Source organism: Styela clava, chromosome 10 (genome assembly GCF_964204865.1).
Source record: "Styela clava chromosome 10, kaStyClav1.hap1.2, whole genome shotgun sequence".
In the NCBI taxonomy this organism is placed as follows: Eukaryota; Metazoa; Chordata; class Ascidiacea; order Stolidobranchia; family Styelidae; genus Styela; species Styela clava.
The window spans coordinates 5611757-5632768 of NC_135259.1; the positions used below are offsets into that span (position 1 = coordinate 5611757).

Sequence of the window (21012 nt, forward strand, 5' to 3'; positions counted from 1 at the left end):
GATTTTTTGTATGTAAAAAAAACGTAAAATTAATGGTAATTTTACCGCGTAAATGTGCGTATGGGATTGTTTACGTCGTTCTACGCGCATTTCCGTCGAAAAAATTTAATTTTTTTGCATTGGGGGTGGTCTGTGCAGTAATAATAAGAGCTGTGACGTCATCAATATCGGTAATTTGACCTTGAACTTGACAATACTGTAAATACAATTGTGAATTTCAGAGTAATAACCATTTATGCTATAATAGTCGTTTTGGTATTGTTATGTTAGGAAAAACTAGACGAAAACGTTGAAGAAAAAATTAATTAATTAGGAATTAATTATTAACCCTCTACTGTACACAAAATATTTCAAAGTTCAATTTTTTTTTAGAAATTTTTGAAATTTTTTTGCAAAAAATTTTTTTCGATGAGTGTGTTTTAAAGATATATTGCTGAATAGAACTCTAGCAGACGCTTTCAAAAAGCCATGAGTTAAGATTTAGGGCTTAATGGTTGACAAAAAAAATAGGTTTAAAAAGACCCCTAAAATGGTCAGGGATTTGAGCTGTCCGAAGGTTAAGAGGAGGAAAATACTTAAATAAACGCCAAGCTCACTTAGAAAACTTTCAAAAGCAATTTGGCGTCTCATTACGTTTGTTGTTTATATAAACTTTTCCGGTTATTGTGATGATTGCGATGATTTCTGTGAATGGAACGATGCTATTTTTAAATTTGGAATATTTTGAATTGATAGAAATATTTCAGGTCATATTCGGTCACTAGATTGTTGTCATTAGACAAATTTTATAGGTTTTATATGTTTTTACATGTCTATTTTGATGAAATTGTTCGATCGTCACGGGAATACAATGAGTTATGAATATAAACTAAAAGTGCATGTCAATTGCTTATAGAAAAAAATATTTTCGATGATCCATAACACAATTTTTAAAATACTATAAAAACAAAACCAAAACTAAATAATGATGATTTATAAAGGTATTTGTCTTTAGCTAGATTGTTGATTGAACTCATTTTAATTGTCTATTTCAGTAGGGTGAACTTTTACTCCAACCAGACACACCCCGAAATATAACAAATGTATAACTTTTTTTTTAAATTGATAAACAATCTTGATATGATAAAACAGCCAACTCATTTGTCACTTAGTTAGAAATGATTAATGTCCAGTCTTATTTACGAAGCCTTGCATGCAAAGTCTTATGTCGACGAGTGTAAGATATGATTGGAGACCGAACACAAGCCACATGAACACGGTGTACTGAAATACCCAAACGCTTCAAATAGTTATTTTCATTTAAGGATATTTTTATGGCTCATTGGCGACCCCTGTGTTACAGAAATGCAATAACCAGTTACAAGTTTGGCTATCAATAGTCAAGGTCTCTGATAAGTGTGGCCCAAAGTTTGATCGTTCTTCCGCTATGATACCCATTTGGCTTTGCTTATGGAGGATAAAGTTTCTAGACTAGAAGTTATTATATCGTGGATTAGCAAACTGCTTATTTCACGCCAAACAAATCCAATACGGGATCAACTGAAATGCAATGGATTCTATAGGATTACACCATCTGAGCCTTTTGATTCTTTGAGTATCCTAGGCCTTTATTACGACTTACATTTCTCCGGCGGATTTCCGATGTTGTATGAGATTTTAATGACAGCTTGTGCTGCAAAAGAGAAAAGAAATTCTACCATATTGCATTGTCAGTTCAGTGTTTATACCAGTAGGGGCCTATCGCCGTAAGTTTGTGTTTATATCAAACAATCAATATCGTTCATCTCGATTCCGGTTGATAGATATTTTGTTCGATGTACACAACGATGTACACATAACATAAGTATTTATTTTTAAGTGAAAAATGGCAAAAGATTAAATGTTGTTAATTCCTTTGTGGGTTATTAGGCATCCTAATAACTTCTATACCAATTCTGTATATTTGCAGATTCTGTTAGTGATTTTATCTTTTTCCATACAGTTGTTCGATCATCGATCTCAGACTTTAGTATTTAAAAGAATTTTAAAATGCGAATTACTTTTAGACACGCATTTTTCCATTAATAAAAAAACATACATCATTAGGTAAATACATTGCATATTGCCAATCTAACTTAATATTGTTTTTCTGAGAAATCGACCCGGAAGTTTTTATTCGGCTAACTTTTTGCACTGGATAAATTATACTCCCATCCGTTCCAATTAAAATTTTAGATGGAAGGATGCTTCACAGGGAAAACCACTTTCGCGAGTTGTGTGGCCTGAAATCCACAAATAAACCTGTGAAAATATTATCATTAGATGTCCCGCTGAAGTGCACGTAGGCTATCATGAAAGTCAAGAAATTGTTTACAATATAAACATAGACGAATTCTTTCCAATTTCTGACAATGCGGAAAGTACTAAAAACAAAAAAACTCTCATAAAACGAAAGCGACTTCAATGTTTGTTTTCCAACTAACGAGCCTTTTCGAAATAAAAGCTTTTATTACGGCTTATCTAAAAATCAAAATTAAGTCATTTTCTCCTAAAATCAGCAAAAGCTACAGAAATAGATTTCTAAGGAATAAGCTAATTAATTCTGATACTGTTTATAAAATGAGCGGTTTGACCCGTCCAAAAAACAAAGGTCATTGCAGCATAGTCACCTTAATTTTAATTTGTCGAATTTATGAAATTGCTATCCAATTGCCTAAAAATATATATATATATATTGTTCATTTTCAGCTGGTTTAGTGATTATCTTGTTGATAGATGTACTGGTAAATAGAAATGTCTTCCATTCGCCATTGTTGAGTGTTATGAGAAAGGCATCCTAGAACCACACCAGGCGAAATCTTGCGAAGAACGAAATACAGAACAAATAACTTATTTCAACCAAAAAAGCTTACAATAGGTGTACGATATACCTCCCTCCAAACGCGAAAACAGTAAGAACAATTTAAGATATACTTATGACAACATTTTTTGTTTTACTAATTCCAATACGGAATTGCGTAAGTGTGTTTGAAATCACAGATCACAGATCTTGGTTGGTTTTCCAGCGGGCATACAAGCCCGTCTATTGATCACGTGACTATTTGTTACGCATTAATTCGAAGGCGATCTTTGCAGCGTTTTGCTAATTTTTTTTTTATCAATGAATTTGTGCGCTTTTTCTTTTCGACTACTAGGCAAATCGCCTTCAAATATTAGGTAGCTGAAGCGTAAATGACTTTAGAAGAATATTGCTCTTATATATATCATATTTTGTCTCAATTTACTGAAGCACATTGTCTTACCACAAGTTTATGCTACCACGTGGATATTTGGGATTGCTTCGTATTTGACCGATGCCAAACACTGCGTGTTGCACTGATTCAAAATAATAACAAACAATACTAATTTAGCTATAAGTATACGCCGAACCCGACATGAACTTCACTCACAGACAGGCCTCGCTATAATCAGGAAGCGACAAGTGTAACACGACAATACTTTGACAAACGTTCATCAAAATCTCGTTTCACGATCACGTCTATCTCCATACATGACGGATACTTTTGTGCCGGTAGCCTTGGGCAAACCTCTTTGAATTGAAATGACACTAAGTACGGCTTATAGCACTCATGTATGAGCCGTAGTTTTGCGACAAAGCTTGCAAGGCCTGTGGCAGATCACCAGGACACCTGCGTTCTATTGTTTTATTGTGGTTTTGTCACGTCACGTTTTCCGTCGCGAAACAAACAATAAACTTGACTCGAAATAGCAAGGAATGTATCCAAAACAAGATCGCCAGCCAAATATAGATCACAGATAATGAGCAATAGTTTTATCCTCTGCTCACGACTGGGTGATAGTTCGCACCAATGGTTATAGAAGTTGTCTTCTAAAGCGGAAGTTTCAGTCACGAAAAAACACCCACTAAGGTCGTGCAGTGTCGATCAACTTCCGCCGATTACCGTACCTACTATTTTCCGGTAATTTCTCCCACATTTCCTCCGATATTTATTTCAAAATGACTGAGTTGCTACTTCTGTATTTTAAACCTCGTCCAGACTGAGCGTGTAAATCGCATAGCCTCTCTCTCCTTTCCGAATCACGCATCAGGAGTAGGATTAGATAGTATTTATATATTTAGCCCGGGGGAGAGGAAAGCCGATAAGATGGCTTATCCTCTTGTCCGATTACCATTCCATGTCGGGTATGGGATTAGTTAGTTACTTATTTTTCGGGAGCATGGACTGATGGTGGAGGAAGCCGTAACCGACCAGCGGTTACGTGAACCACCCTACGGAGGCGAGGAGTCCAGCAATCCTCTGGCACATAACCATCCCGCATGGGATTCGAACCTGCGAACCCACGCAGAGTAATTAGAGGTGCGGTGGCGAGCGTATTCCTAACGCTTAGCACGATGAGCCACACCGCCGCGCACCTTGGCATGGAAGCTCGATTCATCAGTCTTTTTGATGCCTTGTGTCATAGCATTGGGCAGTGCAGTGGAACACCGCATAGCCCACAACAGAAATTACCACTAGAAAATCAACGTTTTATTTTTTCATCCCGTATGATATATACAGAAAAAACTGCACCAATTTTATATGCCAAGTTCTGCAAACGTCAGTGATTGTGTGAACATTCCTGATATGAACACGGTAATTACAATCTAAGAATAGGAATGACAGTATTTAGTGTGTTCTACACACAACTAATAGGATAGGATAAAATTTAAGGATCTTATCCCCTGGGAAATGAAACACAATAATGCGTACGCAATAAGCTTGACTGGTTACTCCATGCTGGTTCGAATCCAGTGGTAGATAATTGTGTGTGATGGGATTGCTGAACTCCTCGTCGTGGTAGTTCATACGCTGGCCGGTTACACCTTCCTCAACCATCCAGTCCGTGCATATGAAACAAACACTGGTAACTATTCCCATACTCGACGTGGACTGGTAACGAAAACCCTATCCAAATTACGGACAGAAAATTCAAATCAACAGTTCACGGAGCATTCTCGACAGAAATTTAAAGGAAGCTTTCACACTCCACAGAACTGTGATCAAAATTTTAGGTTTGTTCAAGTTCAGAGCTCAACCAGTCATTTTTTTAAATTGGTTCTCAGTTTGGAGCCGGGCGAGCATTTCTCTAGACTGAAAACCTCTATATGCTATAAATAACACCTATTCATTCTAATACCACAAACAAGAAACACAATTCAATTTATAAAATTGTGTGTATTAGGCATCAACCGTAATAAAAAAGTAGACATAAAAAGACATATTGTAATTCATACAACCCGCGAAACCCTTGTTCATATGAAAAAATATTCCAATATACTGGTGAAGGAAAATCTGGAGGAAACGAGAAATCTTTAGTTTCCATTAGAATACAGTTGATAGCGATGTAAGCAAGCTAGACACAGACACTAGTTTGGTTTTTGGTATCATTGAAAAAATCAACTCCGATCATGATACAGAGATTCATTCGACAGCCCTTGCTCACAAAAAACTGGTTGGATATATGCAGGGTTTCTGCCAACCATATCGCTATTCCAAATTAAAAAAAAATATCTTAGATTCATTTTCCTTCTTTCTCCTCTTCTTTTTTCTTTGCAGCAGATTCTTTATTTCTTTTTAATCTTTTCCATGCTGGTTCAAGTTCTTCCGGTTCTTCCTCTGATTCTTCTTCAAATATTGGTGTAGGTTGTGAACTGATAAAACATGGATTATCAGTTATAAAGTACAACCCAGGACTAAGTTGATAGGTCTAAATTGCCTGACAAAAGGAGGAATGTTGTGAACCACTGAACTAAAGCCATGGCTGAGTGTATTCCATGGCTTGTTATTTGTGCCAGTGGTGGTAGTGCAGGTAAATAATTATTTATTTAGGTGTTAGTTAACCTGTTTTAGTAAAGATCATTAGGGGATAGTTATGTGGGAGATGATTGCCGACTGCGGCTACCTCCACCATCAAGTCCATGCTTCTGAAAACAAATCACTGGCTAATCAAACCCATATTCAATATGGACTGGTAACCGGAAGAGAGGGCGTGCTTCGCCATATGATTAAGCCATCTTATTGGCTTTCCTCTCCCCTGGGTAAATATGTAAATCCTATCCTATATCTATGCCATGACAATGCTTATTGCCATTCTTTTGCCTTTGATGCATGTGGGATACAAAAGCAGTCCTAAGGCTTAATGGCATCATCCTCACAAAGATGTAAATTTCTCATATCAAATCTATGTCCACAAAATATCAGGTAATAAGAAAACAGAGTTTTGAGTCAACCTCTTAACTATGACATAATAGGATTAAGTAAGAATCAATATTTTTGTGAAATAATTTGTCATTTTTATAATCTGATGATATGTCATCATAATAAAAAGGTGTAGGTTTTCGAGTCCTCGTATAGTTTACATTGATACGAACCACAGAAACCACAAGTCACTGACTCACAAAACACAATGAAACTGTTATTTGTTAAACATTAAATGTATTATAAACTAATAGAGAATTCAAAACGTTGTGTCCTATAAATATCAGGAAAAACCGTAATATCTCAAAAATTATGTGCTTCATAATTTAAATAATAAATTGACTCCAGTACACAATAGTCTATTTTATTTTTTGTGGTAAAAAACGCCCATTTCTCAGCCTCAAAGTTTTCACTCATTTCAGTATTTACATAAACAAAATGTTTAAAAGATAGTTTATATTTGTACTGCCAGTAGGTCGAATACGATTACCGGTAACTGAAAACTATTCTGGTTCTCAAATGTCGTTCCCATATTTGACCTTTCTGCGTTACTGCCACAAGTATTTCTGTATAGTAGTATATACAGCAGAAAGGTACCCACAAAACCAGGCAGAAAAGTATAGCAAAGAAGGCATTCATGACTCTCATTACTATTATGACAACACAAAGAATAACCAACCATAAAGCTGGATTATTCTTATTTTTAGAAAAGTTGAACTCATAGTTGAGTTCATGACAAATGAAGATAGAAATACTGCTCCTACGTATATGAGACGAAGGCGTGTATTAACACATCATGCTTAATTAGAGAGTATCCCATTGTGTTTTCTTTACTTATACACCATTTCCAGTAATGGGATTCCAGTGGGTTCGCAAGGGTTCATTCAAACCTGTTCGGGGGATGTCGCAATAATCACCGAACCCATTCTTATCTTTTTTTTAGACGTTAGACAACTCATGTTATATTTGGCATTTTAGAAGTTATATATTAGATTTGAGTGAATAATGCTAATGCATAGTGTAACATAAATTAGTTAATATACGACGTTCAAGTTGTTCTTATCAGGTAATCTTATGTTATATTCTTGTGTTGTTATAGAGCTATAAGTTAGGCATGGTTTTCCGGAATGAAGGAATCTGTTGTTGGTGAGCTGGTTACGAATGAGAACTGTTCTCAAAATTTTGAATCACTGTTTATGTCACAAGGTAGGATTCAACTATACAACTCCAGTACATGTATTACCATCAGTTTCTATTCTTAGAGATAGGCAAGAAATGTATCCACGAGGTCATATAACCACAGCGCCACACAAAGTTTGTATTAAGTTTATAAAACCAACTAACGTTACACCAAAGATAGACAATGGTTTGATTGTGAAACACAGCATAATGAAAACATATCCATGGTGACATCATATTAACATTATCTATCTGATCAGTTTATTGTACTCTGGAGTCAAGTTTTGATGACAACCTATAAATTAAAATCTATGGTTTCCGTTGTCATGACAACTGATTCGACACTGGTTTAAAACTATATAAATAGAAATATACAACATTAACCTTATTTCGATCTATTAATGAGCACTTGCTTTCATGATTTGAAAGTTGCTATTAAGCGAAAAAATACATACACCTAAGATTAAGACATAAGTTATAAACTAAAAACCCACTACATTAAAACAAAAAGCTTTTTGATGGTTCATAACTTCAAACTAAAAAAATATATTTGAACCTGGAGTTTTGTTCATATTCTAAATTAAGCCATGTGAAATATATCTACACTGCTTTGGGCATTGCTCCCTACAGATCAAAAATCTTTCAAATTCCTTGACTGTCACTTCATCTATGATGAGAGCAGAGGTCAGCATGCTATATGTGGAATCAGGTACCATATTAGCTCCTCACATGCTAGTGCAACTTGTCTAGAGACTTATTCGAAGTGAACTATGGTATATTGTTAGGAATGTCGTTGTATTCGGCACATAAAGTATTAACATGAAAAAATATATATATATATATTATAATGATTGATATATAATGATTAATTATAATGATATATATATAATAATGATTGATGCTTACCTAGGAATAATTAGCTAATCCAGAATCGGGTCTTGTGTGTTATTTTAAATTGAATTGTGTATGTTTAATGGTAGTTTGGGGAAAATATTTATATATGATGTTGATGGAGTCTTAAAATTTTTTAAATTGCAGAGGAAATTTATAGATTCCATATAAAGTTCTCTCGCCCTAAACTTGTATTTAAAAACAGTAAAATAAACTTGAAAAACAGATTAAATTCAACAAACCGGGTTAAGATATATTGAGTCTCCATAACAAAATTTAAATTGTAATGAGACTTCATGAACACCCTGTATATCTTATAGGTGTAATGAGTACATAAAATGAAATATTGACACACGATATAATTAATGTTATCTAAACAAAATAATACTTCTTCACTTTCAACCATTTTTTAACAAATTGGTATGAAAAACCCGAACTCAGGATAAGGTCATATATATGAGATAACAATACCTTCTTCTCATAACAGTTGAGCCTTGAATCACAAATATAATCTACATGCCCGGCTTAGCGGCAAAAATTCTAAGATAGGTAACTTGTAAAGCATGCAAAACAATTTCCGGTACCCTGCAAGATTATAAATATCGTCTTGCATCCAGGAGAAGTTAAATATTTACATATAAATTTGATAAAAACGAGTTTATTCAAATTTATTAGTATATCAGGCTACGAATTTTGCGTCAAAACTGAAACAAAGTCTGAATAATTCCTTCTGATAAGATTTTATTAATGAATTTGATACGGTGTCTATAAAATATCCTTTCCGTAACAAAATTATTTTAAATACTTTATGCAAGTTAGATAGTAATGAAACGTTATGAGGCGGAAGTTGAAACATGGTATTTGAAACCGGAAAATGATCGCTAGATCACTTTTAGTCTTAATTCCTTTCACTATTATTATTTCATAGTCAATCAAGTGAAATATTCATCTTACAACGGACTAGACAATTTTTTGACATATTGATCTACAAATGAAAGTAATTTACCTCATATTTAGCAAATCACAGCATTTTTATTTCTCTATTAAATTTATTTTACATTTTGTACTAACTGTATTAACAAACTTTTTGCTTTCTTGAAATAAATTTTTTCGCCTCATAGTATTGAGACCATATTATAATAGGTCGCTCAAATCAAACATGAACTCGATCACGCAACATATAAAAAGCAGTAAATTTCCCATTGAATTGTTCATAACTTTATCCTTTATGCATCCGTAAACAAAATAATTGGTTGAGAATCACTCTATATGGAAAAATACCTCTTGAGAAAAAATACAATGTTTCAGAACTTGGGTTTTTGGAATATAAACACGAACAATTTAAGGTAATTTTCCCATTTAAATAATCTTAAAATTGTTTCAAGTTTCATGACGACAAAGATATATTGAGCCTAAGATGATTATATTATTGTGGTTAAATAATGACAAACTTCAAACAAAAAGTAAATATTGAACATATTTACGAGACCAATTTAGGAAACGTTAAAGACATCATTTTATGTGAAACTACGGAGTAAAATCTGCACAATTATAAGTGTAATTCATCCCACATCTTGATCCTTGTCTGGAAATATTTTAACAGTAAGGTAAGTCTTTTGTTATGTGGGTTCAAAATTATATTTTTGAGTGCATTTTCAAATTAAACTTTGACGCTACATAAGAGAACAGAGAATATTTGAAAGTGCTTTCACTTCTATTAGTAAACCTTGACACCCACCCTTTGACACGGTTCTTATTAAACGGTCCTCTTATTTGTTGATAGCACAAACAAGGGTACCTCCGTAGTATGTGTAACAGTTTAGAGTTAGGCCATAATTTTATTTTGATTTTTATTATTTTGGTTCTATTACGAGTCCGGGGACTGTCTGAGTTAGCCAAGTGAATATACCTCGGCCCATAGGTTTCAGTCCCTTTACACAACTTGATGTAAAGTAGGCGAACAAAATCAGTTACAACCATATTGGCACACACACTTCTGGAGCGCCCGAAAAAAGTCCACTGGCGTCTCACAGGAATGCCCAAAACAAATCAAATGTTTGAATACATTCAATACAGTATTCATTATTTTATTTTCATTTTTTAATTTATTTTAATTTAAATAATTTAAAACTATCTTATTTAAAAATTAGGGATTTTGACTATCAGACAAGCAGATCATAACACATAATATTTCAACTGGTAACAAACAACACACAGAACACTATAACTTTTATATCAATGTTGTTTCAGATATGATCAACAGAAATATATTGTGATTTATGCAACTTTCCACATGAAATTTCCCCATGTTAGAATGTATTTCAATATTCGGTATTCAGAAATAGTTTCCCAGAATGTATTCGAAATAACGAAACATTCGAATTTGGCCATCCTTGATGTCACATCAACAATATTTAGAGTAATCATAATATACTTACTCAACATAAGCATGAGAAACCCATTTTGGATTTTTAACCGCAGCTTCTGCGTGACGTAAAATTGCTTCCCTGGGATTTGAATCATCAGCTGTATTCTTAGCAATATTTTTCATGATGTATGATGATAAAGTGCCGCCGTGAGCAGTAATTCGACCACCAGCACCTGAAGAAGGTGATATGAAATAAAAGTGGATTAACAGTGACATCGTGTGAATGAAAAAAGTTGGGGGTTCGTTCGCTGAACTTTGTATAAAGTCAGTTTAATGCGAAAGCGGAATCTCATAAATCCCAATCACAAAAGATCCGATCCAATGAAGACTTGGAATACTTTCATGAACATTCTCTCGTAATCTCGAATAGTAGATCTGGAAACAAACCTGGGCCTGATAATGGTGGTTGTGGTTTTCTTGATTTAACTGGATCCTTTCTTGCTTTTTCCAATTGTTTCTTTGTACTTCTCTCCCGTTGCTCTCTGTACATTGGTAGCGAGTATGCTGTTAAAGAATATAACAATATTATTAGGTCAAGATTTAATATTGTCCTTCATGGAATTGAGACGGGTTCTGAGTTGATGCATTGAGTCAAGTGTTAACATTGCATCATAGTTTAGCTAGATCGAATTCCTTCCATAAGGGATAGTTATGCTGTACTTCTGGCTTTGGCAGGTTGGTTCTTCCCCCATCAAGTCCATATTTTCAGAATAAACAATTGTTAAATGTTTCGCTACACTTCAGGGACTGACTAGTAACTGCATGGTCCCACGACTTCCAACATAACATGAAGTCGCCTGTGAGAGCCTATTCGAAACAGATATTAGAAACTACCGGTACTTCTTTGCGTATCATAGGATTGTATCAGAGTTCCATTCATAGATCTCCTATATTCACTCTTTGAGCTTGGATGTAAATTTTTTTCCATTACAGTTCCTTTGACCTCATTTTGTATTTTTCAATCTTATCAAAAAATTTTATTATTCCATTCAAAATCAAACGAAACTAATTCATATTATATTGTAAAAGAAATATATATACCGTAAATGACTTACGTGTAATAATTTTATGTCTGATAAAAACTTCGGCATGATTAGTTTTTTGTCTTCGTTTAACAACACAAAGTTTAGCTCCTCGAACACTTCTTTTTGGATCGTAGAAAACTTTAGCCGTTCCCTCTCCTGTTCCTACCATGATTTGATTAAGTTTGGGATGCCATAAACATCTCACAACACTCTGAAAAGAAACAAAATTTTTCTATTACTGAACAAAGCACTTTAGGAAACAGCAACATGGCAAAAATTATGATCTTGTTACATGGGAATCATATCCGCCATGACCAACCGAAATGTATGCAATGTTTCACCATTTCCAGATGTTGAAATGAGCCCACTTTGAATGGTTTAGTAGAAAATGAGGAACAGAAAAAGAATGCAGAAGTATCTTCAGAACAGACCCCAACAGACTTCCTAGCCTTCATAGTTACCTGATACCACCAGATTTTTTAGTAACATTCACTCATAATATGAAGGTGTTAGGGAAGTTCAATATTTAATATAGTGATACCTTGCAATCTGCTTATCATCATGATAAATATCCAAAAATATTTAGGAGTGAAATGTTTAAATGTAAACAACATACGGCATATTCTGGTATAAACGCAATGCATTACCTGCACACAAAATTATATTTTTGTCCTGAATTTGGTTGGATTTATTTAATTAAATAACCAACCTGGCCAGTGGTCATATCATATCATTCTACGAATTGATAAATTCGTCCACTATTTTTTGAATTGAAATTATGAAGTTATTTCACTCATAGGACACCTACTCAAGAAGAGTTACAGCTATTTTGTCAGAAGTCACAACTGTCACCCACAAGTACTTTTTTAGTCATTAGCAAATTTCATGAACATGGATGAACACAGGACTTGAAACTTTCATATTCTGTTAAAGCGAAGTTATTTTGAGAATTAATCGAGTACCAATATTTGATAATGTAATGACAACATTTAAATTAGCATAAATGCGGCCTATTCAGAATGGAGTTCGGGTCTGGTCGAGTCTTAATCGAGTTGACAATCATTTTAATTCTTATATTAAACACAAATTCATTTTCTATTCATGTTATGACATAAGAGCTTACAGTGTCACATATTTCCATCTCATTAAGAATCTCCAAACTATCAGTATCAAGGAATATAAGTTTTCCTGGTCCTTTACCCTTCCTCACAGATATCCCAGTCACAACCAACTTTCCATTTGGGCTAAATACGCAATCAGTCCTGTGTAAAGAACATCAAGTTTAGAATAAATATAGATATATGGCAATGGCCACAATTTGCATTGTTTCATCTACAGAGAGCGACTTGGGCTGTTATATAAACAGCGGGTTTAATTTTTAGACCAGCTACAGAAAGAGTGTGCCACCCATCAAGTGCAATGGTAAATTAAAACAAAAAGGTTGAATGAATAATATGAGATTTAAAATCAGATATTCCATGTTAAACCATTATGGCAATTCACATCGGCCTATTTTTTTCGCAGCAACAATGACCCAAACACCAACAAGAACAACAAAATTTTGCAAAACAATACAAAACTCTGCTTTTCTTTAAATACTCACTCCTAGTCAACATAGGAGCATTTATTTAAGTAATTTGCTATAAAAGTGGGCGTTTGCTCTGAAAAGTTGACCTCCAGCTCCTGATAAGACTGCTTAATCATATGGTGAACCATGCACTTATTTATATTATACCTCCTATATTCAATCTTTGAATGTATTTACAAAATGGAGAACATAATGCATGAGAATTCATAAAAATCATCATATAGTCGCTTGACTTACATGGGGAAAAAGTTTTCTAAATTCTGTGCAACGGCAGTCGGTCTTTTAAATTGTCGAATATCCCACATTTTTACAGTGTCATCTCCTCCTCTCGTACAAAAAGAATGTTGATTGTATGAAAAACATATCGATGATGTATCAGTACCATGACTATGACATCCATGCAATATATGTGAAGTGTGGACCTGGAATGTACAGTTGGTTCCATTACGGAATCTATAATTGAATGAAATTCTTGTGAACATTATGTCAAGTTTGAGTCTTTATTAAACTCAAGTTTAAACATTTTTGACCCGACTCAAGGTCCTAATTCTGAGAAACCAAATTCAGACTATAAAAACCGTGATGTAACCTTCTTCCATTGTCTTTGTTTAATTGTAAATTTTGACTTTGGTTACTACTAATTAGTGACTCTTGACCTCGACGATGTGGCGCATCGTGCCAAGTGTCAGGAATACACTCCACACCACATCTCTTATTTCTCTGCGTGGGTTCACAAGCAGGGATAAATATGTAAATTCTATCCTCGAAGTCTGAATGGGAACAGGACTAAAGAAACCACATGAAAACGAAGTGTTTTGCAAAACCAATGAAAAATTTTCTGACATCTTTACATCCCTCGTAGCTTTGTCAGGTTTACTTCAACAACTGCAAAATTACACTTTGACTACATGTAAAATGACAAATCCAACTAGAGTAACATAGATAAACAATCCAAAAATGGCAAACCTTCATTTTTTCATCCCATAATTGAATAGAACCATCATTGCAAGCAGCAGCAAGAAGTTTTCCATCACGACTATAACAACAGGATGTCGGTATTGCACGACGACCTGATTTGTCTTTACATTTCCTTACGCTCTACATGAGAAGAAAAGTTATGTCTGTCAAGTTGAACAGTAACGATTGATGTCCATAAATCTCCAAGAATAAAACTAGAATTTAGTTGGAAACCGAAGACTTATCGATCGGAGGTTAGGGGATCCCCCAAAACAGTGGTCTTACTCCATAGTGACACCGTGTGTCCCATCACTAACTAATTAATAACTCGCTAATTATACGACATAATCCATCCAAAATCGATAGGCTCCATCACTAACTAATTAATAACTAGCTAATTATACGACATAATCCATCCAAAATCGATAGGCTCCTGTTCCGAACTATGATGAATGCACATGCAAAATTTGGAGCAGATTCAACCTCGCTTTTGTGAGATATCGCGTGTATCTAACAGACAAATACCTATCAACATACTTACCGATCTTAAGATCGATAATTAATTAGGAAAAAGTTATGGGGATATGAAAGTCTCATTAAATTATTCTGTGCCACGAATGCTAAAAGCCTCTGTAAGGGAGCCATGAGCCACATAAGAGGAATGCTAAAAGCCTCTGTAAGGGAGCCATGAGCCACATAAGAGGTTGAGTCTACCACTGATCTAAGACATCCAACTTGAATTCACAGTCCTATACCAAAAAGGAACTGGCTGTGAAAAATATTTAAACGAGTCATATTTGAAAGTCAATATATAGAAAATATACTGTTTAATAATAAAGAATGATGGTATTCAGCTCAGTAGAATCATTTTTCTGAATATTACACTAACCTTGCACTTTTTTCCCTCTGAACCGACATCCCATGTTCTTATTGTACCATCATTAGAACAGGTCATGAATTCACTTTTAACTTTAGGATGCCAACATCCACTGTTTAACATAGCATTGTGACCCTAAAACAGACAATGATGACAATCATCAAAAAGACTTACGGTAGGTATATTCGAAAATGGGCAAATAATGACCAATTCCGTTTATATGCCAAAATAATATTTTCCAAGTGTGGGATTTTGCACACATTTTTAAATTGGTTAATTTTCAACCCAAAACATGTGAATATCCATGCATATTCAATGAATTTAATTATGGAAATTTCTGTAAATAAACAGCGATTTGAAGTCTATTTTTTACAGTTCGAAGATGGCCTACAAAAACCAAAGGCAAAATACATGTGAATATTTGATACATCCCCGATTCCTATTCATGGTAAATAATATACTAGGAATACTTTCGAGAAATTCAGGATTGAAAAATAGTGATAGTTTTTAAGAAAACCACCACAATATATTTTTGATGACAAATATACAAAAACAAAATCACTTTATTACTATAAAACTTTAAATATATATTGAGCAATCAAAGTGATGAATTTCAACTGTATTCATATTTTATTAAGCGTTGTGGTTCAGTATATTTGTGTCTCAGATACTAAATGGTCAAAAAATAACTTGCAGAGCTCGAAGGAAACTTTGGAAGATTGAATAAGGGCATACCGTATATGCTCGTTTTACCGCCCGATCTTGATTAAGGTCCCGTTTGAATAGCCCCCGTGTGAACAGAACATAAAAATAAATAAGAGCCGGTGCTTGAATATCCGCCCGATGTAAAAGCTGATTTTTCAGTGGTAGAGAACAATAGGAAATAAGAAGCGCTTTTGTCACAACGCTGTTGAATTTTAAGCGCCGGTAGATCACACTCACGCCTTAGGCGTCCAAGTACATAACAGATAGCATTGATTACGTAACACCATGGTTCTCAAACTGGGCATCGCAACGACCTAGTGCGTCGTTTCAATATTGATAGGGCGTCGCAAAACTTTTCTTCTTTTGCGGATTTGTACCTGCGGTGCGTAGAAAAAGTCAAAACTATCATTATTCTTGTTTAAATCATACTTGAGAACTGGAAATAACAATATATTAAATATTGTAACAATCGAAAATAACAAGCGCCCGTGCTTGAATAAGGGCCGGTTTGAATATGGGCCCGGGCATCAAAACGATCAAATACGGTAGTTCTACATTTTACTTGGTGTAAAATGTGTTAGTCGAGTTGAGAATTGTTGATAGAATACAAAATGTGGTTTTAAAAAGTAAAAAGTTTTATTTATGTTCTATGCGTAATATAGTTTTTTAAATTTTTTGATCATCACACATATATTTAAATGATCACACAACATAAATAATTACTGGCATTGATCACATAAGCATGAGTGACAAGCAGATGTAACAATTTACGATTGTATTACAATATTGAAACTTGATGGCCACACAGCAATGAAGAAATACGAACCGCAGTTCTATACATGTCCGAAAGATACTGATCTCCTTTTATACATTCAAGAACTTCAAATCCATCTCTGTTATAAACTTTAGCTTGAGAATTTCCTGCAACAATCAGCACATTCTCTCCAGTGCTACTGTATTGAATATTCTTTATCTGATGACTAAAACAATATTTTAGAATTAATAATAAAATTACTTTTACTGATTGAAAAATTCATTGATCACGGATTGCAGTCATTGTATACTTATACTAGGCATTGTACACAGAAAGGATACTCTGTACACAGATGAAAAACATGACGTTCCATTATATCCCTTCTCAGTTTCAAGGGAGTTCTGTTTAAAAATTACCGAATTATGATGATAAAAAGGTTTATTCGTGAAGTATGTTCAATCAATTTGATATTCTACCTAAATCATCCGTAACCATAGGGATATTGAGATATTTTTACAGATAACCTGATATTTTTTAAAACAACACAAGAGACAACAGAGCAGAAACAGTGTTGCAAATCAGACAATTTGCCACACAATGTCTCTCGGATTGTTAAGTGTTGTTTGTTGTGTGTTGATTGTAGTGTTGTTTTTTTGTCCAATTCCTAACGTGCTGCACACTGATGCAGCGAGCAATAAAAGCAATGTACAATCGTGTACTTACGTTGAATAGATTATGATATCATATTTAATAAACTGCTATGGGTTTTAGATTGCATGAATTCCATAACACTAAAAAATGAATGAGTCAGCAAGTGGCATAATCATAGACATTGTTTCCAATATTGTTTTAGATTCTTTTGCAAGCTAATTTTCTAGGTATAGCATAGGCATTGTTTAAACCCCCTATTTAGAAGGACTTACTGACACTGCCTCTGCTATACCAGACAAACAGTAACTGAGCAAAACCAATGTTTTCCATTACCACAAATATAAATATTTCACACTATTCAAAAAATATTTTACATTAGAATTACTCTTACCACTCACAGGGTGTAAACTGTCTAAAAGACTGAAGGCTATTGTCCATGCCAGCAAAATCCCATAAATGGACATCAAAATCATAACTTCCAGTTACGAGCCTAGCACCAGCGGGATCCAATGCAAGAGCAGAAACTGCTTTCACTCCGTGTGTGAGGGTTATTTCATGGGTTGCAGGCACTACTGTGATATTCTGAAAAATTAGATTATAAAACAAATAATTCCTCTTGCTACTTTATACCCGTCAAAGACTTGATTCAGAGTATGACAGAGTTGACAAACATTTACTAGTTATTGCGTGCTCAATGCTTGATAACAACCATTTGTAAATTTCCATGATCAAAGCACGCGAGTGGCATGTTGGAGCTCATGAGTGCAAATTTTTAAACTAGGTACATAATACGCATGTCATGTACCATTGTTTTTTGGTTGTCGCCAACGGGCTTTGGACATCCGAAGTTCCACTTCATTTCTTTTTTTTTATAGAAAACACATCTAAAAACCCTATTTTTAATATCCAACAGGTTTCAGTTTATGAAATAATGTTTTTGGCTTAACTAATCTGACTTCTCACTATTGAGTCTAACTCATGACTGAAAACTTCACGCTTTTGACAAAAAGAAATTTGGCAAGCTGTGAAACAATCAATATTTTTATATAACGATTGAACCAGGTTTTTATATCCTTGTACAGTTGGTTCATATACAAAACAAGTTTCATAATACCACATCACCCTCAAACACAGGTAACCCCCATCCAGGTTTTCACTCCCCTATCGACTTACTTCTCCATCATCAGTGGGCTCAACATGACCTTCAGCTTTGGAAGATCCTTGCTGGATTGAGTCATCATCTTCAATATTGTCAGTAGTTTGACTGTCGATTCCGGAAGGAATAGGAGGCCCAATAAATTCATCATCACTCCCTTCCCTGCAAATGAAATCAAACTTAGTTGAAAAGAAAAGAACAATGTTCGGATATATGAGCATTTTTTATATTCCAACACCACTCCAAACAAGGCCCTATAAACGCAGCCACTGTCACACTATTATCTATCGATATGTGAGGAGTTACTATTATTTTTAAGTACCCAAATCTTTCCGGTTTAGCATTCTATACCCCATTTCTCACACCCTGAGTGAGATGGTGGGTATGAAATACAAACCAAAAATAGTATATGTAATCTGTGATTTCAAGACAGTTAATTCTACTGCTTCAACAGATAGGCCATCCTGCCACTAAAACCATCTTTATTAACTGCTGCAGTTTCATCCCAACAACATCAATTAATCAATACAATTCATTTTGTGTCCAAATAACAACAAAGTATAATACTCAGATCTAGATAGGGATGGTCTATAAAATTGCATAGTTTGAAAAACCTTCTACAGTCAACGGCTTCTAAAATGACCATGGGTTGTTGAAGGCACAAAATGAGGTTTCTATACAACTACTACCGGTATTTTGTAAAAACCAGAATTTTTTGACATTGCCCAATGCTCACCCAATTAATGACATATTGGGTGACGCGGTGGGCATGGGATTTATTGAACACAAGATTTGTTATCTGTGATGCCAACAAAGATAAGTAAAACGCTAGGTCATTGCGCCTACTTGTCAATTTTCTTCCAAATCAATCCTAAACCATGATTTTCGAAATATGACAATGTAATTTTCAAATATGGCAACAGAAATAGAAGCTTGTTATCTTTAAATTGCTAATCAAGCAAATCTTTGTTACAATTTTTTCAAAAAATCTTGCTCATTATTTTCAAGAGTGTTCAAGAAAATCGCATCCACCAAATAATCCACCAATAAGATATGGAAGGGAAAAGAGAAACATGCAACGATGCAAGTACTGGACATGGAAATTATATCAAATATAATAGGTACTAGAAATAATTTGTTGTTATTTGCATTTATTTAAATCAATCTTACTTCTGTGTATCTTGCTTTTCTTCATCTGAATTCTCTCTGTCTTCTGAATAAATATTTATCAAGAATGGATAAGTTTATAGCCTATATGCAATATTATAATATCAACAAAACAAGACCAAAATGGTTGCATGACTTTTTATCACAATGGTTTCAATTGAAATTAACAGATTCTTTGGTCTGCACACAATGTCACATCTTGATTGTAATTCTTGATTTTAACAACAATTTAAATTTTCCTATTTGAAAATTTGATATCTTTGAGCATTTGACTTAAAATTGAAATTAGTTTTATTTTGTATTACACAAAGCAATAGTTTTTTCAAACTTTGTGCAGCACCAAATATAATTTCTACGAACTTATGATGGTTTGTGTGAAATTCTTTGTTGAATGTTGAACATTTGAAAGTATATTCAAAAATTTTGTTGCAGTATGTATATGAAATAGTAAACTATTCACACAAGTCAATAGCATAACTTATAGGTTTGCTTTTCTCTGAAAAACAATATTAATTACTGAGACGCATGCAATGGACTTTTATGAAAAATGAGAAAAAATCATTTGTAGGAAACAGTTTTCCCTTGTTTACTCAGTGCTCAAAATGAAGCTCACCTAAAACTTTTTTACTTCTTTCCTGAGCATTTCTCCTGGTTTCTTCAAATAATGCATCCAAATCGAAAGTTTTTGCTTTTTTTCCGAACCCGCCAAACCCCATCACTTCCTCCATGGACTTTTCACCCGACATTTATTAAATTAGATTTTTGCATCTAAGTATATAATATTAATATATTGCTGAATTAGAAAATTGAATCAATTAAATTATATTCCCCCACTAATTAATTAATATACTGATAAGCGATAATATTGATGCTCACTCGATAAATAAAACTTACAGTAATACAACATGTTACAGAAAATTAGATATAAGATGAATTTTTTTGATAATAGCTGTATGACTGCAAGGATACAGTAAAATGAGAGAATGGTTATACTGAGTGGAATTATTAACAAAGACAGACTCTTATAGAAAAGTAGTTCACAACAGTGATCAATGATCAGACTCAAAAAACATCACAGAATAAACTTCAAACATGAAAAAAACAGCCCATCTATATAATCTAACAACAGTGCAAAAAACATATTACTTAATTTATAACCATACAAATTTAGACATATTTAGAATTTAATTTTAAGAAGCATTATGAAATGATACAGTAGATAAGGCACTAGTTCTTGAAAAATCAGATTCAAAGTACATAATTTTCCCTATGGTATCTATAAATGGTGAAAAATAAATATTTTCAATATAAGTTTGTTAGTAGTTAAAGACCTATGAAATATTCCTCAGTAAGCAGACATCGAGGTAGATTTGGAATAACAGGTTAACACCTTCT

The 21012-nt window shown here is 34.0% G+C and overlaps 1 protein-coding gene across 1 annotated transcript; it reads right to left on the bottom strand.

Moving 5' to 3' along the window:
* Positions 1-5201: 5201 nt before the first annotated feature.
* LOC120338252 (WD repeat-containing protein 70-like) lies at positions 5202-20410 on the bottom strand. The gene is made up of 13 exons (XM_039406212.2): positions 20231-20410; positions 19621-19663; positions 18468-18612; positions 17686-17876; positions 16716-16869; positions 15197-15319; positions 14317-14448; positions 13588-13772; positions 12886-13024; positions 11793-11973; positions 11125-11241; positions 10748-10910; positions 5202-5692 (listed from the first exon to the last, which is right to left on the bottom strand). The coding sequence occupies exons 1-13, from the start codon at positions 20361-20363 to the stop codon at positions 5560-5562; spliced, it is 1839 nt and encodes a 612-aa protein (XP_039262146.2). The 5' UTR covers positions 20364-20410; the 3' UTR covers positions 5202-5559.
* Between the last annotated feature and the right edge of the window lie 602 nt (positions 20411-21012).

What these genes read in the sequence shown, in the direction of transcription:
- LOC120338252 (XM_039406212.2), bottom strand. Translation starts at nt 20,363, where the DNA reads ATGTCGGGTGAAAAGTCCATGGAGGAAGTGATGGGGTTTGGCGGGTTC. An exon ending in CGGACATGTATAGAACTGCG is followed by an intron (nt 15,320 to 16,715) that starts GTTCGTATTTCT and finishes TGTCTGTTTTAG; the next exon opens with GGTCACAATGCTATGTTAAA. An exon ending in CAGACATAAAATTATTACAC is followed by an intron (nt 11,242 to 11,792) that starts GTAAGTCATTTA and finishes ATTCTTTAACAG; the next exon opens with CATACTCGCTACCAATGTAC.